Below are 14,583 nucleotides of genomic sequence, written 5' to 3' on the forward strand. Positions count from 1 at the left end.
AGAGTGGGGCTATAGAATCAACAAACCTATTATCCCATTAATAAGGAATCTGCCTAAAGGGACACACAGAGGAGTGTTTGAGGGAAACAGAGAGCAAAAGAGACAAATGCTAGGAGAGCCTTTCAAAGGGAGTTCTCTGAATGGAAACACTTTCCCTCCATCTGGAGGAGGGACTAGAAAGCTGAGATATAATGTAACGGTGCTATGCATGGACAGGTGGATTAAAACACTGGAAATAGTCTACACATCGGTAGGTACAGACAAGAAAGTCTCAACACGGGCTGTGTTCACGGAACACCTGTGTTTGTGGAAGACCTTCCCACCCTGTCCCAGCTGGGGGGGCTCATCCAGGATTTCCTTTTATCTATGCAAACTGAGAACGTGGCTGAGAAGATGTAGAAGTCTGGGTACTGGAGAGAACACTGCAAAAGGGTTCTAGAGCAGCAAAGAGAGGTGTAGGACATGGGTTCTCAACCTCTCTTTCTGAGGTCCCCTCCAATATGGTCCCTTCCAGTTCTAGGAGATAGGCAATCTCCATTAATTTAATTTAATACTCCACAGCCCGGTTCCAAGCCTCTGTCATGCTAGGCACTGGGGCTTAGGACTTCCAGCTCCAGTCTGTAACCCCACAGGACATTGGGGCTCAGGATTTACTGCAAGGTGCTGGGCCTCAATGCTCCAGCCCATCTGGGCTCAGAGCTTCAGCTTTCTGCCCTGAGATGCCGCTAGTCTAATGCCAGCCCTGCTTCTTAGCCCTTGAAATAAACCCAGTTGAAAATTGCAGGAGTAGAAGGCCCTGCAGACCTTCCAACAATCCCACCATGCAGAAAACCAGTCCTTGTTTGCCTGCTAGGCTTAGCAGCAAAAGAACCAGCAGGAATTTATATGGGAACAAGCCCAGGGATGGCAACGACTCCTCCGAAGTTTGGAGAGTTTATGACAGGAAATGGAAACCAGCCACAGAAGGTAGCGTTCTGCAAAGTGGGGCCTGAAAATAACCCTGATGTAGTTTTGGCTACCCTTAAAAGAGCAGCAGGTGGACCTGCGAGACACAGAGCAATGTGTGCCCTTCAACTGACACCACACAGCAGTGCGGATGGGAGGAGCTGCTGGTGCAGGACACTGGTTCCCAGGCATGACAGGGCCATGCGCCTCTCTGTTGGTCACAATGGCTCTTGGGAGCAGAGCCCTGTGGATGTGCAGAACCCAATGTCTATCTGCAGATCTCCGTGTCCAGGGGTAGATGTTTGTATTCGCGCAGGGCTCTAACCATTTTTTGCCTGTATTCTAACTCATTATCACTGACATCTCTGTTCTTTGATAATATACCAGTTCTTGTTTTCCCTATAAATACATCTAAGTGTTGTATGTTTTCCAGAGCTGAGTTCTAAAGTATAAGTGTAAGCAGGGGCTGAACTACTGCTTGCAATCAGCCAGTGAAAAGGAGAGACTACACCACATTTTGGGGGTGGGCATGCTCACTCAAATTGTTTAGCCCTGTAAGATAATTAACTGTTGATATGTAAATACAGGCCTGTATGATAATTAACTGCTTCATGCTGGGATGGGGAAGGAATCTGGGGTGTGGTTATATAAATCCAATTCAGCCAGGGCTCATGGAGGACTGGTTGTCAGAATGGAATGTGATGTATTGTAACTAATTTGGCTGTTGTGGGGTCACAAACCATGCTACCCCTAAATGTAGGAACTGTAAAATATGACACCAGTGCTTGCAGGAGAGACACCATCATTGTAAGGGGTCTCAGATAAACAAGCCTCCCCCTTCCAGAGCTGAGTGAACTGAGTTGGGGACAAAGGGCTTGAGCCAGCCTGCTTCATGCCTGCCAGGTGTCAGCTGTAAGGCTGGTTCAACCTGTCTCTCCCCCCCCCGCCCCCCGCCTTCTAAGGGTAGACCTAAAGCAGACTCCATTAGGAGTCTTTTTGTTATTCCAGTGGAAGCTAGAAACTTTTTGCCAGCCTAGGTGGTAGCTAAAGAGTTGAAATCACTAAGAGCTGAAGTCACTGGTTTGGCCTGGAGCCAGACCAATTGCGGTCAGCAGAGGGGCTGGTGGGAGAGACCAGAGGGTGGCCAGCAGGGCAGCTGGAGAGGAGCAGTGGCAGGCAGCCAGCAGAGCGGCTGGTGGAGCAGCAGACCACAAGAGCAGCACGAAGGTGGCATGGCCTCAGGCTCAATGGGTGGAGTCATCAGGGTGATGTGTCTGGGACTGTACTGACAGAGCTGTAAGTGGGACGTTTGAAGTGGGGTATGGAGAAAGTTTGGGTAAGTGAATGGGACCCTTAAATTGTTGGACTAGTGAGCCTGAGGGGCAAAGGACATTGCTCAATCCATTTGAGCTGGGATGGTTACTCGTGGGTTGGTTATGAACTCTGGCTGTGGTATTTTCCCAAGCTAATGCCATGTGACCTCTCTCTCTCTCTTTCATTAAAAGTTTCTTTTCTACACTCAGACTCTGTGCTTGCAAGTGGGGAAGCATTGCCTCTCAGAGGCGTCCAGAGGTGTGTGAATTTCCCAAGCTACTGAGTGGGGGCTCAAGACTGTTGTGTGTGAGATGGATGAAAAGGGAGTGTGTTTGTGTGTGTGTGGGGGGGGGGTTATTTGTTGTGTGCTGAGCTTGTGTTTCTCTGTTTGGTTTAGTTTGGTGTCTGTCTGTGTCTGTCTGTCTGTCTGTCTGTTTGTCTGTCTGTTTGTTTGTTTGTTTGTTTGAAGGAGCTTCTAAAAGGTTTGAAATCTAGAAGCCTATGTTAATTGGCTGAGCCTCAGTCGGGGGAGGGGCTACCAGAGCTATATAAGCCTGTGAGTCCGCGAACAGGGAGCTTGGAGAGGGACTTTGGAGTGGGAGTTTAGAGGGCACTAGTGACTTCTGATCTTCTTTAAACCTAACTTTTATAATAATCTATATTCCAGAGATTTAATAAGCCCAGTTTTTACTTAAATTTATTCATAAAAAAATGGAGACAGAAGCCCAGCAGCAGAGTGGAGGCTATCCTGTTTATTACGTCGAGTGTAACATGTATGATTACCTGCCCTGTGGGCGAATGGCGTATGTGTGCACCTGTTGCAAGGAGCTCCTGGCCCTCAGAGACCGAGTTCAGGCTTTGGAGGCCAGGGTGGCTGAACTGGAGGAGCTAACAGAGGTAGAGAGCTATGTTGATGAGACTTTCCAGGACACTGTAGTACTGTCCCACCTCCAGTCTGAGAGTCCCAGTGCTCTTAAGGAGGATGAAAGTCTCAAGGGAACAGAGAATTTAATGGGAGCAGAGGGAAACCATCCCGTAGTTGGGACCCTCCTTCCCGAGGATGTTGCGGTATCCTCTCGCACCAACGATACCTCTGAGGGGGAGGGAATGCCAGATGTTAGGAAGAGGCAGGTGTTAGTAGTGAGTGATTCGATCGTTAGAAACATAGATAGTTGGGTTTGTGATGACCGGGAGAACTGTATGGTCACTTGACTGCCTGGTGCAAAGGTTGCGGATCTCTCGAGGTATCTAGATAGACTTATGTCTAGTGCTGGGGAGGAGCCGGTGGTCGTGGTACATGTAGGTATCAATGACATAGGGAAGGGTAGGAGAGATGTCCTGGAGGCCAAATTTAGGTTGCTAGGAAAGAGACTGAAATCCAGGACCTCTATGGTGGCATTCTTGGAAATGCTTCCAGTTCCACGCGCAGGACCAGGTAGGCAGGCAAAGCTTCAGAGTCTCAATGCGTGGATGAGACGATGGTGTAGGGAAGAGGGGTTTGGATTTATCAGGAACTGGGGACACTTTTGGGAGAGGGGGAGCCTATACAGGAAGGATGGGCTCCACCTAAACCAGGGTGGAACCAGACTACTGGCACTAAACATTAAAAGGCCGTAGAGCAGTTTTTAAACTAAGAGATGGGGGAACGCTGATTGGTGCGGAGATGCACGTACATCGCAGGGAGACTTCTCTTAGAGGAGAATCCATTGATAGAGATTCTCTAAGCTGTAGTCAGAAAGAGAGGACAAAGAGACTGAGGCCTGAGGAGGCCTAGATAGTAGTGTTTGTGTTGCCAGAGGTTGGTGGTTTCAGGGAACTGACCTATAGCAAGCACAAACAAGATTTTCTCATATTAAAAGCAGGTGATGGTAAGGTGCCTCATAACCCTGAGAACTACTGGGGAGTGTCACACAAATGGACTGAGATTCTCTTTGTTTTGCTCCCTTTCTTCTAATTACCTGCAAGGGTTGCCCTCACATAGTTGTTGTCCTTTTCTGAATAACCTCCTTCGGCTGCTCATCCTGGGCAAAGGCATCTTTTGTCCTAGAGTTTGGCTGATCTGCTGCAGGAGAACAGTAAACAACTCCGGGAACAGCTCCTGCACAGTTTTGCTCAGCTGCAATGCTGACACCACTTCAAAGATGGCACATGTTGCCTGAAAGGAGAGCATGGTAAAAGAAGAGGTCTCTTCCTAACACTATCACACTCTCTCCCCTTCTGATACCTGCTGGACTAAATTCTCACTCCTGTCACTAACTTGATGAATGACCGAGAGCAATTCACTCCATGTGTGCCTTAGCGTCCCATAGCTGTAAAAATGTGTACGACCTATCAAAGCATGTTGTGAGTTGTACAAAACATCTGCAAAGCACTGTAAGAAATCTGATTCAAAGACTTTCTAATTGCCAGATAGTATTAAGTGAATCAGCCACATGCTCTAAATCTGTCATCTGTTGTTCCACAGAAAGCACAGCTGGAATCCAGGAAACAGTACTTCAGAAAAGAAGTGCCCATATGACAATATTATACCACTCATCTAGCTTTCCATCAGCATGTTTGTCACAAGGCAGAGAAATACATGTCTGTCGTCTAACTTACTATGAGAGGTTCAGCAGCTGCTAAATGCAGGTCGGTTTCTGTCTCTGAGGTCATCCTTCCTTCTTGACTTGTTGGAGTCTTTATTTTTTCTATTAGGACCTTCAGGACTTGAGGGGCGAGCAAGGGATCTGTCCCCAGAGATCTCCACAGCTCAGTGGTGTCACTGCAATTTAACATAAGTTATATGTGACCCCTGGAGACTTTTGTGGCTCTGACTATATGCATCATATTCAAGTAAAGAACAAATTTTCTCCTTGACTATGATCAGGGCTCACCAACCGCGCTGTCCGGCGATCTGTGCATGCACAGATCGTTCTGCGCATGCACAGGTCGCCCGAACCTGGCTCTTCCAGGTTACAATCTACACGCCATGGGTGAGTAGATTGTATTATTTGTCAAGCCCTCCCTATGATGAGCAAGTTCAGAGTGCTGTCCTCCTTATATGGTCCTCATGTTTTACATATTGAGTTTCTAGTTACAGAACTAAGTTAAGTTACATTTCAGGTTACATTTCTACAGTGCATGACTGTTTTGGGATCCTGGAGGTATCCTGAAATAGCTACCCCACATTTACACAAGCAGCCCGTTATTTTGAAATATTTTTCAAAATAATGGGCACACTATTTTGCCATCCCAATAAACTTTGTTGCATGAGGGATAAGGGATGGCTTGAAATAGCACATTATTTCGACATTTGGTGCTGTGTAGAAGCGCCACATTTCAAAATAGGCTATGCAAAATATGATACGCAATTTGCGGAGTGCAAATTGTGCATCTTATTTCAAGTTTAGGGTGCTGTATAGACACAACCCTAGTCTTACTGCACCATAACCATTAATGCTAGACTTCAGAAGGAAAGGACACAGAGCTCTAATCACAGTTCCTGTTTTCCTACTTCTCAGTAGATATGGAATCATGAGCATATGATGCCCAAAGATCAGGGCCTGGGAGACAAGTTGAAGAAAGAAAAATGATCTTCCTACTAACTGGATGTACAACTATGAGAACAAATATTTGTGGCTAGCCCATGACCTCTTCACAAATGGCATTCCCTGGCCTCTATTTGCCAGAATGGGCATGTTCTGTTCACTCCCTATGGGGCACCTGGCATTGGCCACTGTCTGAAGACAGGATCCTGGGCTAGATGGACATTTGGTCTGACCCACTACAGCCGTTCTTATGTTCTTAGATTCCAGCACTGATGACTGATAATTCAGCTAGGGATGTTTGAATGAAATGATAGATATGCTTACCGCCCTGTCTTTAAGTACCAAGAATGACAACTCCATTCCAGCAGCCATGCCCTTGCTGATACCAAAAGCCTGGTGCCCTATCCTTGCTAATCAGCCAGGAATTTGGATTTGAAGCTTTCATGCTACCAGAAAATGAACAGTCACTGGCAATTTCCAGGGTGATGTTAGTTCAGGGGTCTGGAGAGGCAAAAATCCACTCCAGTGATGCCAGTAAAGGGAAGTCTTTAGGATGCCAAAGCAACTATTAATTAATGGAAACAGAATGACACTTAATTTCTCCCTGCACCCACCTTGACATGGTCTTGGACCTTTCTGCAGAAAGACCCAAGCTATTAACCTTTAGGAATGATCTCAAACTGTCTGTGGCTTAAATGAAGCCTTACATCTTCCAGTGAAGCCGTGGGATCCATGGTTACCAAAATGAACACTGTAAGGAGCAGTATATACCTGTCCATCGGCAGATGTTTGATGAGGAGGCTGAAGATCACTGCCTCTAGGTGATGGTGAGCAAGAATGGACACTGACTCCACCAGGAACTGCCTCAAGCTACCCTGCTCGATGGTAGGCATATGTATATATATTATACTCAGGATATCTGGCACCTGGACAGAATAAAACCAGAAAAAATGTCCTTTTTCCATTCTCTCCATTCATTCTGCAGAACCAAAACGTTTATTTAGTCGTTTAGCAATTTGCTGTTCTTGTAGAAAATCCTCCCTTCAAAAAACAAGTATTTAGACATGGCTGCATAGATTTAACCCACAAAAATTATACATATCACTGCCCATACCTGGCTGTAACACCGGGTTAAAACATGCTGAGGCCCTAAGCTATGTCAAGTTAAAGAGGCCTCACTGCATTTCCAAAACAACATGTATTATTCTAACAGAAATGACAATGAAAATAGAAATAATAAAGTTATCTATCTATCTATCTATCTATCTATCTGTACATAGGCAAAGAGGCAAGTAAAAACTAGCAATTTTGGGGTATTTTTAGAGACCCCTCATTATCAGAGGCCCTAAGATGTAGTTCACTTAGCTTGTCTCTTGGGGCCGGATATTCTCTTTTTGCATTTTACTCGGAGTCTAATTTTTCCAAGCCTTTCATGGCTGGAAACTGTGACAACAAGATAGACAAATAATCAAGCATCTTCCTTTTCACTTGGGGTACGGCTACACTAGCTTGTTAGTTCGAGCTAGGTAGGGTAATGAGGGCAAGCAGAGTTGCAAATGAAGCCCAGGATTTAAATATCCCGGGCTTCATTTGCATGTTCCCGGGTGCTGCCATTTTAAAACCCCCTTAATCCGAACACAGTGCCTGCGGCTACACAAGGCATGGAGTAGGTAGTTCTAATTAAAGATCCTAATTCCATGAGGGGTAACGGTAGTTCGAATTAGGATCTTTAATTTGAACTACCTAGTCCATGCCGCATGTAGCCGCGGGCACGGAGTTCGGACTAAGGGGGATTTAAAAATGGTGGCGCCAGGGAACATGCAAAGGAAGCCCGGGATATTTAAATCTCGGGCTTCATTTGCAACTCCGCTTGCCCTCATTACCCTACCCAGCTCGAACTAACGAGCTAGTGCAGATGTATCGTTAGATTATCTCTGTCTTCTGCTGTTGATTCCCTCATTGCCTGACTCAGGATAGGAACACAGATGGAATTACCTTCCAATCCCAGGGGGAGAAACAGCAAGACTTGTATTCACTGCAAATGATGGCAAAGACCTGAAAGCCTGCAGGTTAGCCAGAAAAACCTCTCCAGCTTCTATTTTACCTCATCCAGCATGGCACTTCCACACTCCTTCAGGATGATTTTCATCCACAGACCGGCTGCTGTGGCACAGGAGGGGCTAGCAGACAGCATACCATCCAGTATGGCCTCAATAAAATCTGTGGCTTGGTCAGAGGGAAAGTACTTACTAACCACCTGTGGACAGATCAAAAACAGGAAAGATTGCAATGATAGTCGGCTCCAGTACTTTTAAGAAAGGAGGCCTAAGAGCTGTATAGGAAAATAATGTATTCATCAGCAAATTGCTAATTGGGCTCATATCTGGCAAGGCAGTTGCAATTAAAATTTTCTCTGTAATCTTTCTAGCTACCACATCTCTATTCTACACTAATAATATCAGGTTAGATCTTAGGTTATACAGTTAGCACAACATTGTATGGGACAAACAGGATGTAAATTTCCAGTTTATATTCTATGATGTACATGACATCTTTTCACAAAATATAAAAATATGCAAAGAGATGCATGCACACAAATATAGGTTCAGGTAAACACACAAGGTGACAAGACTGGTTTCTCAGCTTGATGTCCCGCTCACATATTTTCCCCCTGGATGGATGGATGGATGTGCGCGCGCACATGCATGGGCATGTTCATGCAACTGTCTGGAATCTGTTTTTTACATGGCATTCATAGCATATATCTATGAAAAGCATGTTACTGATTACCCACGAATGCCTCACTCCCATAGCTCGCTCCAAGTGTGGAAAGACATCACAAAAGCATAAAACAATCATAGAATCATAGAATACTAGGACTGGAAGGGACCTTGAGAGGTCATCGAGTCCAATCCCCTGCCCTCATGGCAGGACCAAATACTGTCTAGACCATCCCTGATAGACATTTATCTAACCTACTCCTAAATATCTCCAGAGATGGAGATTCCACAACCTCCCTGGGCAATTTATTCCAGTGTTTGACTACCCTGACAATTAGGAACTTTTTCCTAATGTCCAATCTAAATCTCCCTTGCTGCAGTTTAAGCCCATTGCTTCTTGTTCTATCCCCATAGGCCAAGATGAACAAGTTTTCTCCCTCCTCCTTATGGCACCCTTTTAGATATCTGAAAACTGCTATCCCCCTCGATCTTCTCTTTTCTAAACTAAACAAACCTAATTCCTTCAGCCTTCCCTCATAGGTCATGTTCTCTAGACCTTTAATCATTCTCGTTGCTCTTCTCTGGACCCTCTCCAATTTCTCCACATCTTTCTTGAAATGCGGTGCTCAGAACTGAACACAATACTCCAATTGAGGCCTAACCAGTGCAGAGTAGAGCGGAAGAATGACTTCTCATGTCTTGCTCACAACACCCCTGTTAATGCATCCCAGAATCATGTTTGCTTTCTTTGCAATGGCATCACACTGCTGACTCATATTCAACTTGTGGTCCACTATAACCCCTAGATCTCTTTCTGCCGTACTCCTTCCCAGACAGTCGCTTCCCATTCTGTATTTATGAAACTGATTGTTCCTTCCTAAGTGGAGAACTTGGCATTTGTCTTAAACTTCATCCTATTTACCTCAGACCATTTCTCCAATTTGTCCAAGTCATTTTGAATTATGACCCTATCCTGCAGATTAGTCGCAACCCCTCCCAGCTTGGTATCGTCTGCAAACTTAATAAGCGTACTTTCTATACCAATATCTAAATCGTTGATGAAGATATTGAACAAAGCCAGTCCCAAAACAGACCCCTGTGGAACCCCACTTGTTATGCCTTTCCAGCAGGATTGTGAACCATTAATAACTACTCTCTGAGTATGGTTATCCAGCCAGTTATGCACCCACCTTATAGTAGCCCCATCTAAGTTGTATTTACCTAGTTTATTGATAAGAATATCATGCGAGACTGTATCAAATGCCTTACTAAAGTCTAGGTATAGCACATCCACCACTTCTCCCTTATCCACAAGACTCGTTATCCTATCAAAGAAAACTATCAGATTGGTTTGACATGATTTGTTCTTTACAAATCCAGGCTGGCTGTTCCCTATCACCTTGCCACTTTCCAAGTGTTTACAGACGATTTCCTTAATTACTTGCTCCATTATCTTCCCAGGCACAGAAGTTAAACTAACTGGTCTGTAGTTTCCTGGGTTGTTCTTATTTCCCTTTTTATAGATGGGCACTATATTTGCCCTTTTCCAGTCCTCTGGACAAGGGAAAATGAATGGTGCACAACCATTAGGACAGTCACCTAGTGTCTGTTACCTTAGCCATTTTGCAAGAGGTTTGAAACAGAGCCTCAGGGTCTGGAGTTGTTAGTGCCTCACGGAGACATCTCAGCTCCTCGTCTGCTGATCCCAGGTTTGTGCACTGACCTAGGATAGAGAAAAGGAGAAAAAGTATGGCAACATTTAATAAAACTGAACCTCTGATCCATAGATAATCATACAGGAGGATCTATGGGGTATGTTATTACCAGCTGTGTGTGAAATTTTGGCCCCACTAAAGCCAATGACGAAATTCTTGTTGACTTTAATGGAGTCAGAATTTTACCGTCAGGCTATGTCTAGACTACATCCCTTTTTCGGAAAAGGGATGTAAATTAGATGTATCGCAATTCCTAATGAAGCGGGGATTTAAATCTCCCCCGCTTCATTAGCATAAAAATGGCTGCAGCTTTTTTCGGCACGGAGCTTTGCCGGAGAAAAGCGCCAGTCTAGATGCTGATCTTGCGGAAAATTAAGCCTTTTCCGAAAGATCCCTTATCCCTCCGAAAAAGGGATGTAGTCTAGACGTAGCCCCTATGTCTGAAAGTTAACAGTAATGGCATGTGATTCATTCTGATTCATACAGGGTTAAACAGGCACTGTATTCTGTGTGGAGCCTTTTTCTCTGTATATCTGGTTTCAGTAGCCACTCTGCTCTCAGTATTTAAATCTAATCTCATAGTCAAGCAGAACTCATGTAGATTGATCTGAGGTTCTGATTTGGAGGAGAATTCCTCCACTGAACTCTCATTGTAAAAGAGATGGGGCTGACCAAAAGCTTAGGTAGGAAACCCAGGCTCTTCGCTCACTTCTAAATCATGAACTGTCTCTTTAAAGGAAAGCTGTCCTGCTCTGTCATCTCCCTCTCCCCACCCTACTCTGCAGAGGGGGGGCATATGGGCATATGGCGGGGGAGAGAGTGTGTGTGAGACAATGTGTGTGTGTGTGTGTGTGTATGTGAGAGAGAGAGAGAGAGAGAGGGACATGCTGGCTGCCAGAGAAATCTTAGAAACAGTGCACTGCCTCTTTAGATAGGCACTCCGTTACTCACCTGGAGCAGCACTATTGTATGTGTCCCTCTCCCCAAACTCTGCTCTGCAGAGATGATGACAGGGGCAAAGGGGTCACCCTGACTTCTGCACGCCTCCCTGCTCACCTCCCCTCCACACACCACTAGCAGCAGATAGGATGGAGCAAGTCGGAGAGGGGCAGCTGAACACATGCTGCTGGCATGCTTGCTAATCAGCTGAGCGCTCCAGACAGAAATTCTGGGGAGAAGGGCAGATCTGGCCTGTGTGCTATATTTTGCCCACCCTCTAATATTTGCAGATTATTTATTATTTGTGCAGTTCTCTTCCAGCAATGTACTTACAAGGCCCCAATTATTCTGTTATATAAGTGTCGCTAACAAGACAGAAAGAATTACAGATGGAAAAAAGGGTCATTACAACAATGAAAGAAAGTGAAGGGTTACTTACACCTGCTCATGGTCTCCTCACCTTGTATATTGAGAAGACAGTTGATACAGTCAACCACCAACTGACGCGATGTTGTTACTGAAGCACAGGTATATGGTGCTAATAGCCCAATCAGATATCCAAACTGATGAAAAGTTTCCTGAGGCTAATTTAAAAAGAATGAAGAATGAAAGTTCTCCGGCTATACTGGACATTATTTGCCTTCCTTATTGTGAACTCCATTACTGTACCTGGGTACGGCACATTGGAAAACATAATCCTTATTGTACATGCAAATTGATGGGGTCTAAATTAGCTGTAGCACTCAAGAAAAATCTCAGAGTCATTGTGGATAGTCCTCTAAAAACATCTGTTCAACACGCAGCTGCACTTAAAAATGCTAATGGTATGTTAGGAACCACTAGGAAAAGGGATGAATAATAATATGATAAATAATAAGAAATTAGCAGTAGGGATATATTACCGACCACCTGACCAGGACAGCGATACTGACATTGAAATGCTGAGGGAGATTAGAGAGGCTACCAAAATAAAGAACTCTATAATAATGGGGGATTTTAATTACCGCCATATTGACTGGATACATGTCACCTCAGGAAGAGAAGCAGAGATAAAATTTCTCAATGGCTTAAATGACTGCTTCTTGGAACCCACAAGGGGAGAGGCAATTCTCGATTTAGTCCTGAGTGGAGTGCAGGATCAGGTCCAGGATATAACCGTTACCGGACCGCTTGGGAATAGTGACCATAATATAATAACATTCAACATTCCTGTGGTGGGAAGAACACCTCAGCAGTCCAGCACCCTGGCATTTAATTTCAAAAAGGGGAATTACACAAAAATGAGGAGGTTAGTGAAACAGAAATTAAAAGGCACAGTGACTAGAGCAAAGTCCCTGAAAGCTGCATGAAAACTTTTTAAAGACACCATAACAGGGGCCCAACTTAAATGTATACCCCAAATTAAAAAACATAGCAAGAGACCTAAAAAAGAGTCACCGCGGCTTAACCACCATGTAAAAGAAGCAGTGAGGGACAAAAAGGTATCTTTTCAGAAGTGGAAGTCCAGTCCTAGTGAGATAAATAGAAAGGAACATAAACACTGTCAAATCAAGTGTAAAAATGTAATAAGAAAAGCAAAAAAAGATTTTGAGGAACAGCTAGCCAAAAACTCAAAAAGAAATAACAAAATGTTTTTTAAGTACATTAGAAGCAGGAAGCCTGCTAAAAAAACTGAGGGTCCTCTAGATGATTGAGCTATAAAAGAAGCAATCAAGGACGATAAAGCCATTGCGAAGAAACTAAATGATTTCTTTGCTTCAGTCTTCACGGCTGAGGACGTTGGGGAGATTCCTGAATCTGCACCGTCCTTTGTGGGTGATGAATCTGAGGAACTGTCCCGGATTGAAGTGTCTTTAGAGGAGGTTTTGGAACAAATAGAAAAACTTAATGTTAACAAATCTCCGGGACCAGATGGCATTCATCCAAGGGTTCTAAAAGAACTCAAATGGGAAATTGGTGAGCTATTATCTGTAGTTTGTAACCTATCCTTTAAATCGGCTTCCGTACCTAATGACTGGAAGGTAGCTAACGTGACACCAATATTTAAAAAGGGCTCTAGAGGCGATCCTGGAAATTACACACCGGTAAGTCTAACTTCAGTACCGGGCAAATTAGTAGAAACAATAGTAAAGAATAAAATTGTGAAGCATGTAGAAGAGCATAATTTATTGGACAAAAGTCAACATGGTTTCTGTAAAAGGAAATCCTGTCTTACTAATCTGTTAGAGTTCTTTGAAGGGGTCAACAAACATGCAGACAAGGGGGATCCAGTAGATATAGTATACTTGGATTTTCAGAAAGCCTTTGACAAGGTCCCTCACCAAAGGCTCTTGTGTAAATTACATGGCCAAGGGATAAGAGGGAAGGTCCTTTCTTGGATTGCGAACTGGTTAAATGACAGGAAACAAAGGGTAGGAATAAATGGTAAATTTTCAGATTGGAGAGGGGTAACTAGTGGTGTACCCCAAGGGTCAGTCCTGGGACCAATCCTTTTCAACTTATTTATAAATGATCTGGAGAAAGGGGTAAGCAGTGAGGTGGTAAAGTTTGCAGATGATACAAAACTGTTTAGGATAGTCAAGACAGAAGCAGACTGTGAGGGACTCCAAAAAGATCTCACCAAACTGAGTGATTGGGCAACAAAATGGCAAATGAAATTTAATGTGGATAAATGTAAAGTAATGCACATCGGGAAAAATAACCCCAACTATACATACAGTATGATGGGGGCTAATTTGGCTACGACAAATCAGGAAAGGGATCTTGGAGTTATTGTGGACAGTTCTCTGAAAACTTCCACGCAGTGTGCAGCAGCGGTCAAAAAGGAAAATAGAATGCTGGGAATTATTAAGAAAGGGATAGAAAATAAGACCCAGAATATCTTACTACCCCTGTATAAAACTATGGTATGCCCACATCTTGAATACTGTGTACAGATGTGGTCTCCTCACCTCAAAAAAGATATTTTGGCCTTGGAAAGGGTTCAGAAAAGGGCAACTAAAATGATTAGGGGTTTGGAACAGGTCCCATATGAGGAGAGGTTAAAGCGACTGGGACTTTTCAGTTTAGAAAAGAGGAGACTGAGGGGGGATATGATAGAGGTCTATAAAATCATGAGTGGTGTGGAGAGGGCCGATAAAGAAAAGTTATTTATTAGTTCCCTAAATAGAAGAACTAGAGGACACCAAATGAAATTAATGGGTAGCAGGTTTAAAACTAATAAAAGAAGTTCTTCTTCACACAGCGTGTAGTCAACCTGTGGAACTCCTTGCCAGATCAGGCTGTGAAGGCTAGGACTATAATAGAGTTTAAAGAGAAGCTAGATAATTTCATGGAGGCTAGGTGCATGAAAGGCTATTAGCCAAGGGATAAAATGGTGTCCTTGGCCTCTGTTTGTCAGAGGCTGGAGAGGGATGGCAGGAG

The 14,583-nt window shown here is 44.1% G+C and overlaps 1 protein-coding gene across 1 annotated transcript in view; it reads right to left on the bottom strand.

Annotated features, from left to right (window-relative positions):
- Positions 1–4,184: 4,184 nt before the first annotated feature.
- LOC142824844 (maestro heat-like repeat-containing protein family member 2B) overlaps positions 4,185–14,583 on the bottom strand; it is a 36,758-nt gene continuing 26,359 nt past the window's right edge. The window contains exons 18-23 of the mRNA XM_089777619.1: positions 11,621–11,744; positions 10,120–10,229; positions 7,891–8,043; positions 6,558–6,712; positions 4,858–5,020; positions 4,185–4,414 (exon numbers count right to left, since the gene is read on the bottom strand). Coding sequence (XP_089633745.1) covers positions 4,214–4,414; positions 4,858–5,020; positions 6,558–6,712; positions 7,891–8,043; positions 10,120–10,229; positions 11,621–11,744 — 906 coding nt within the window. The 3' untranslated portion in view covers positions 4,185–4,213. The remainder of the gene's footprint in view (positions 4,415–4,857; positions 5,021–6,557; positions 6,713–7,890; positions 8,044–10,119; positions 10,230–11,620; positions 11,745–14,583) is intronic.

The sequence above is a fragment of the Pelodiscus sinensis genome, chromosome 1 (genome assembly GCF_052426305.1).
Source record: "Pelodiscus sinensis isolate ZL-2025 chromosome 1, ASM5242630v1, whole genome shotgun sequence".
In the NCBI taxonomy this organism is placed as follows: Eukaryota; Metazoa; Chordata; order Testudines; family Trionychidae; genus Pelodiscus; species Pelodiscus sinensis.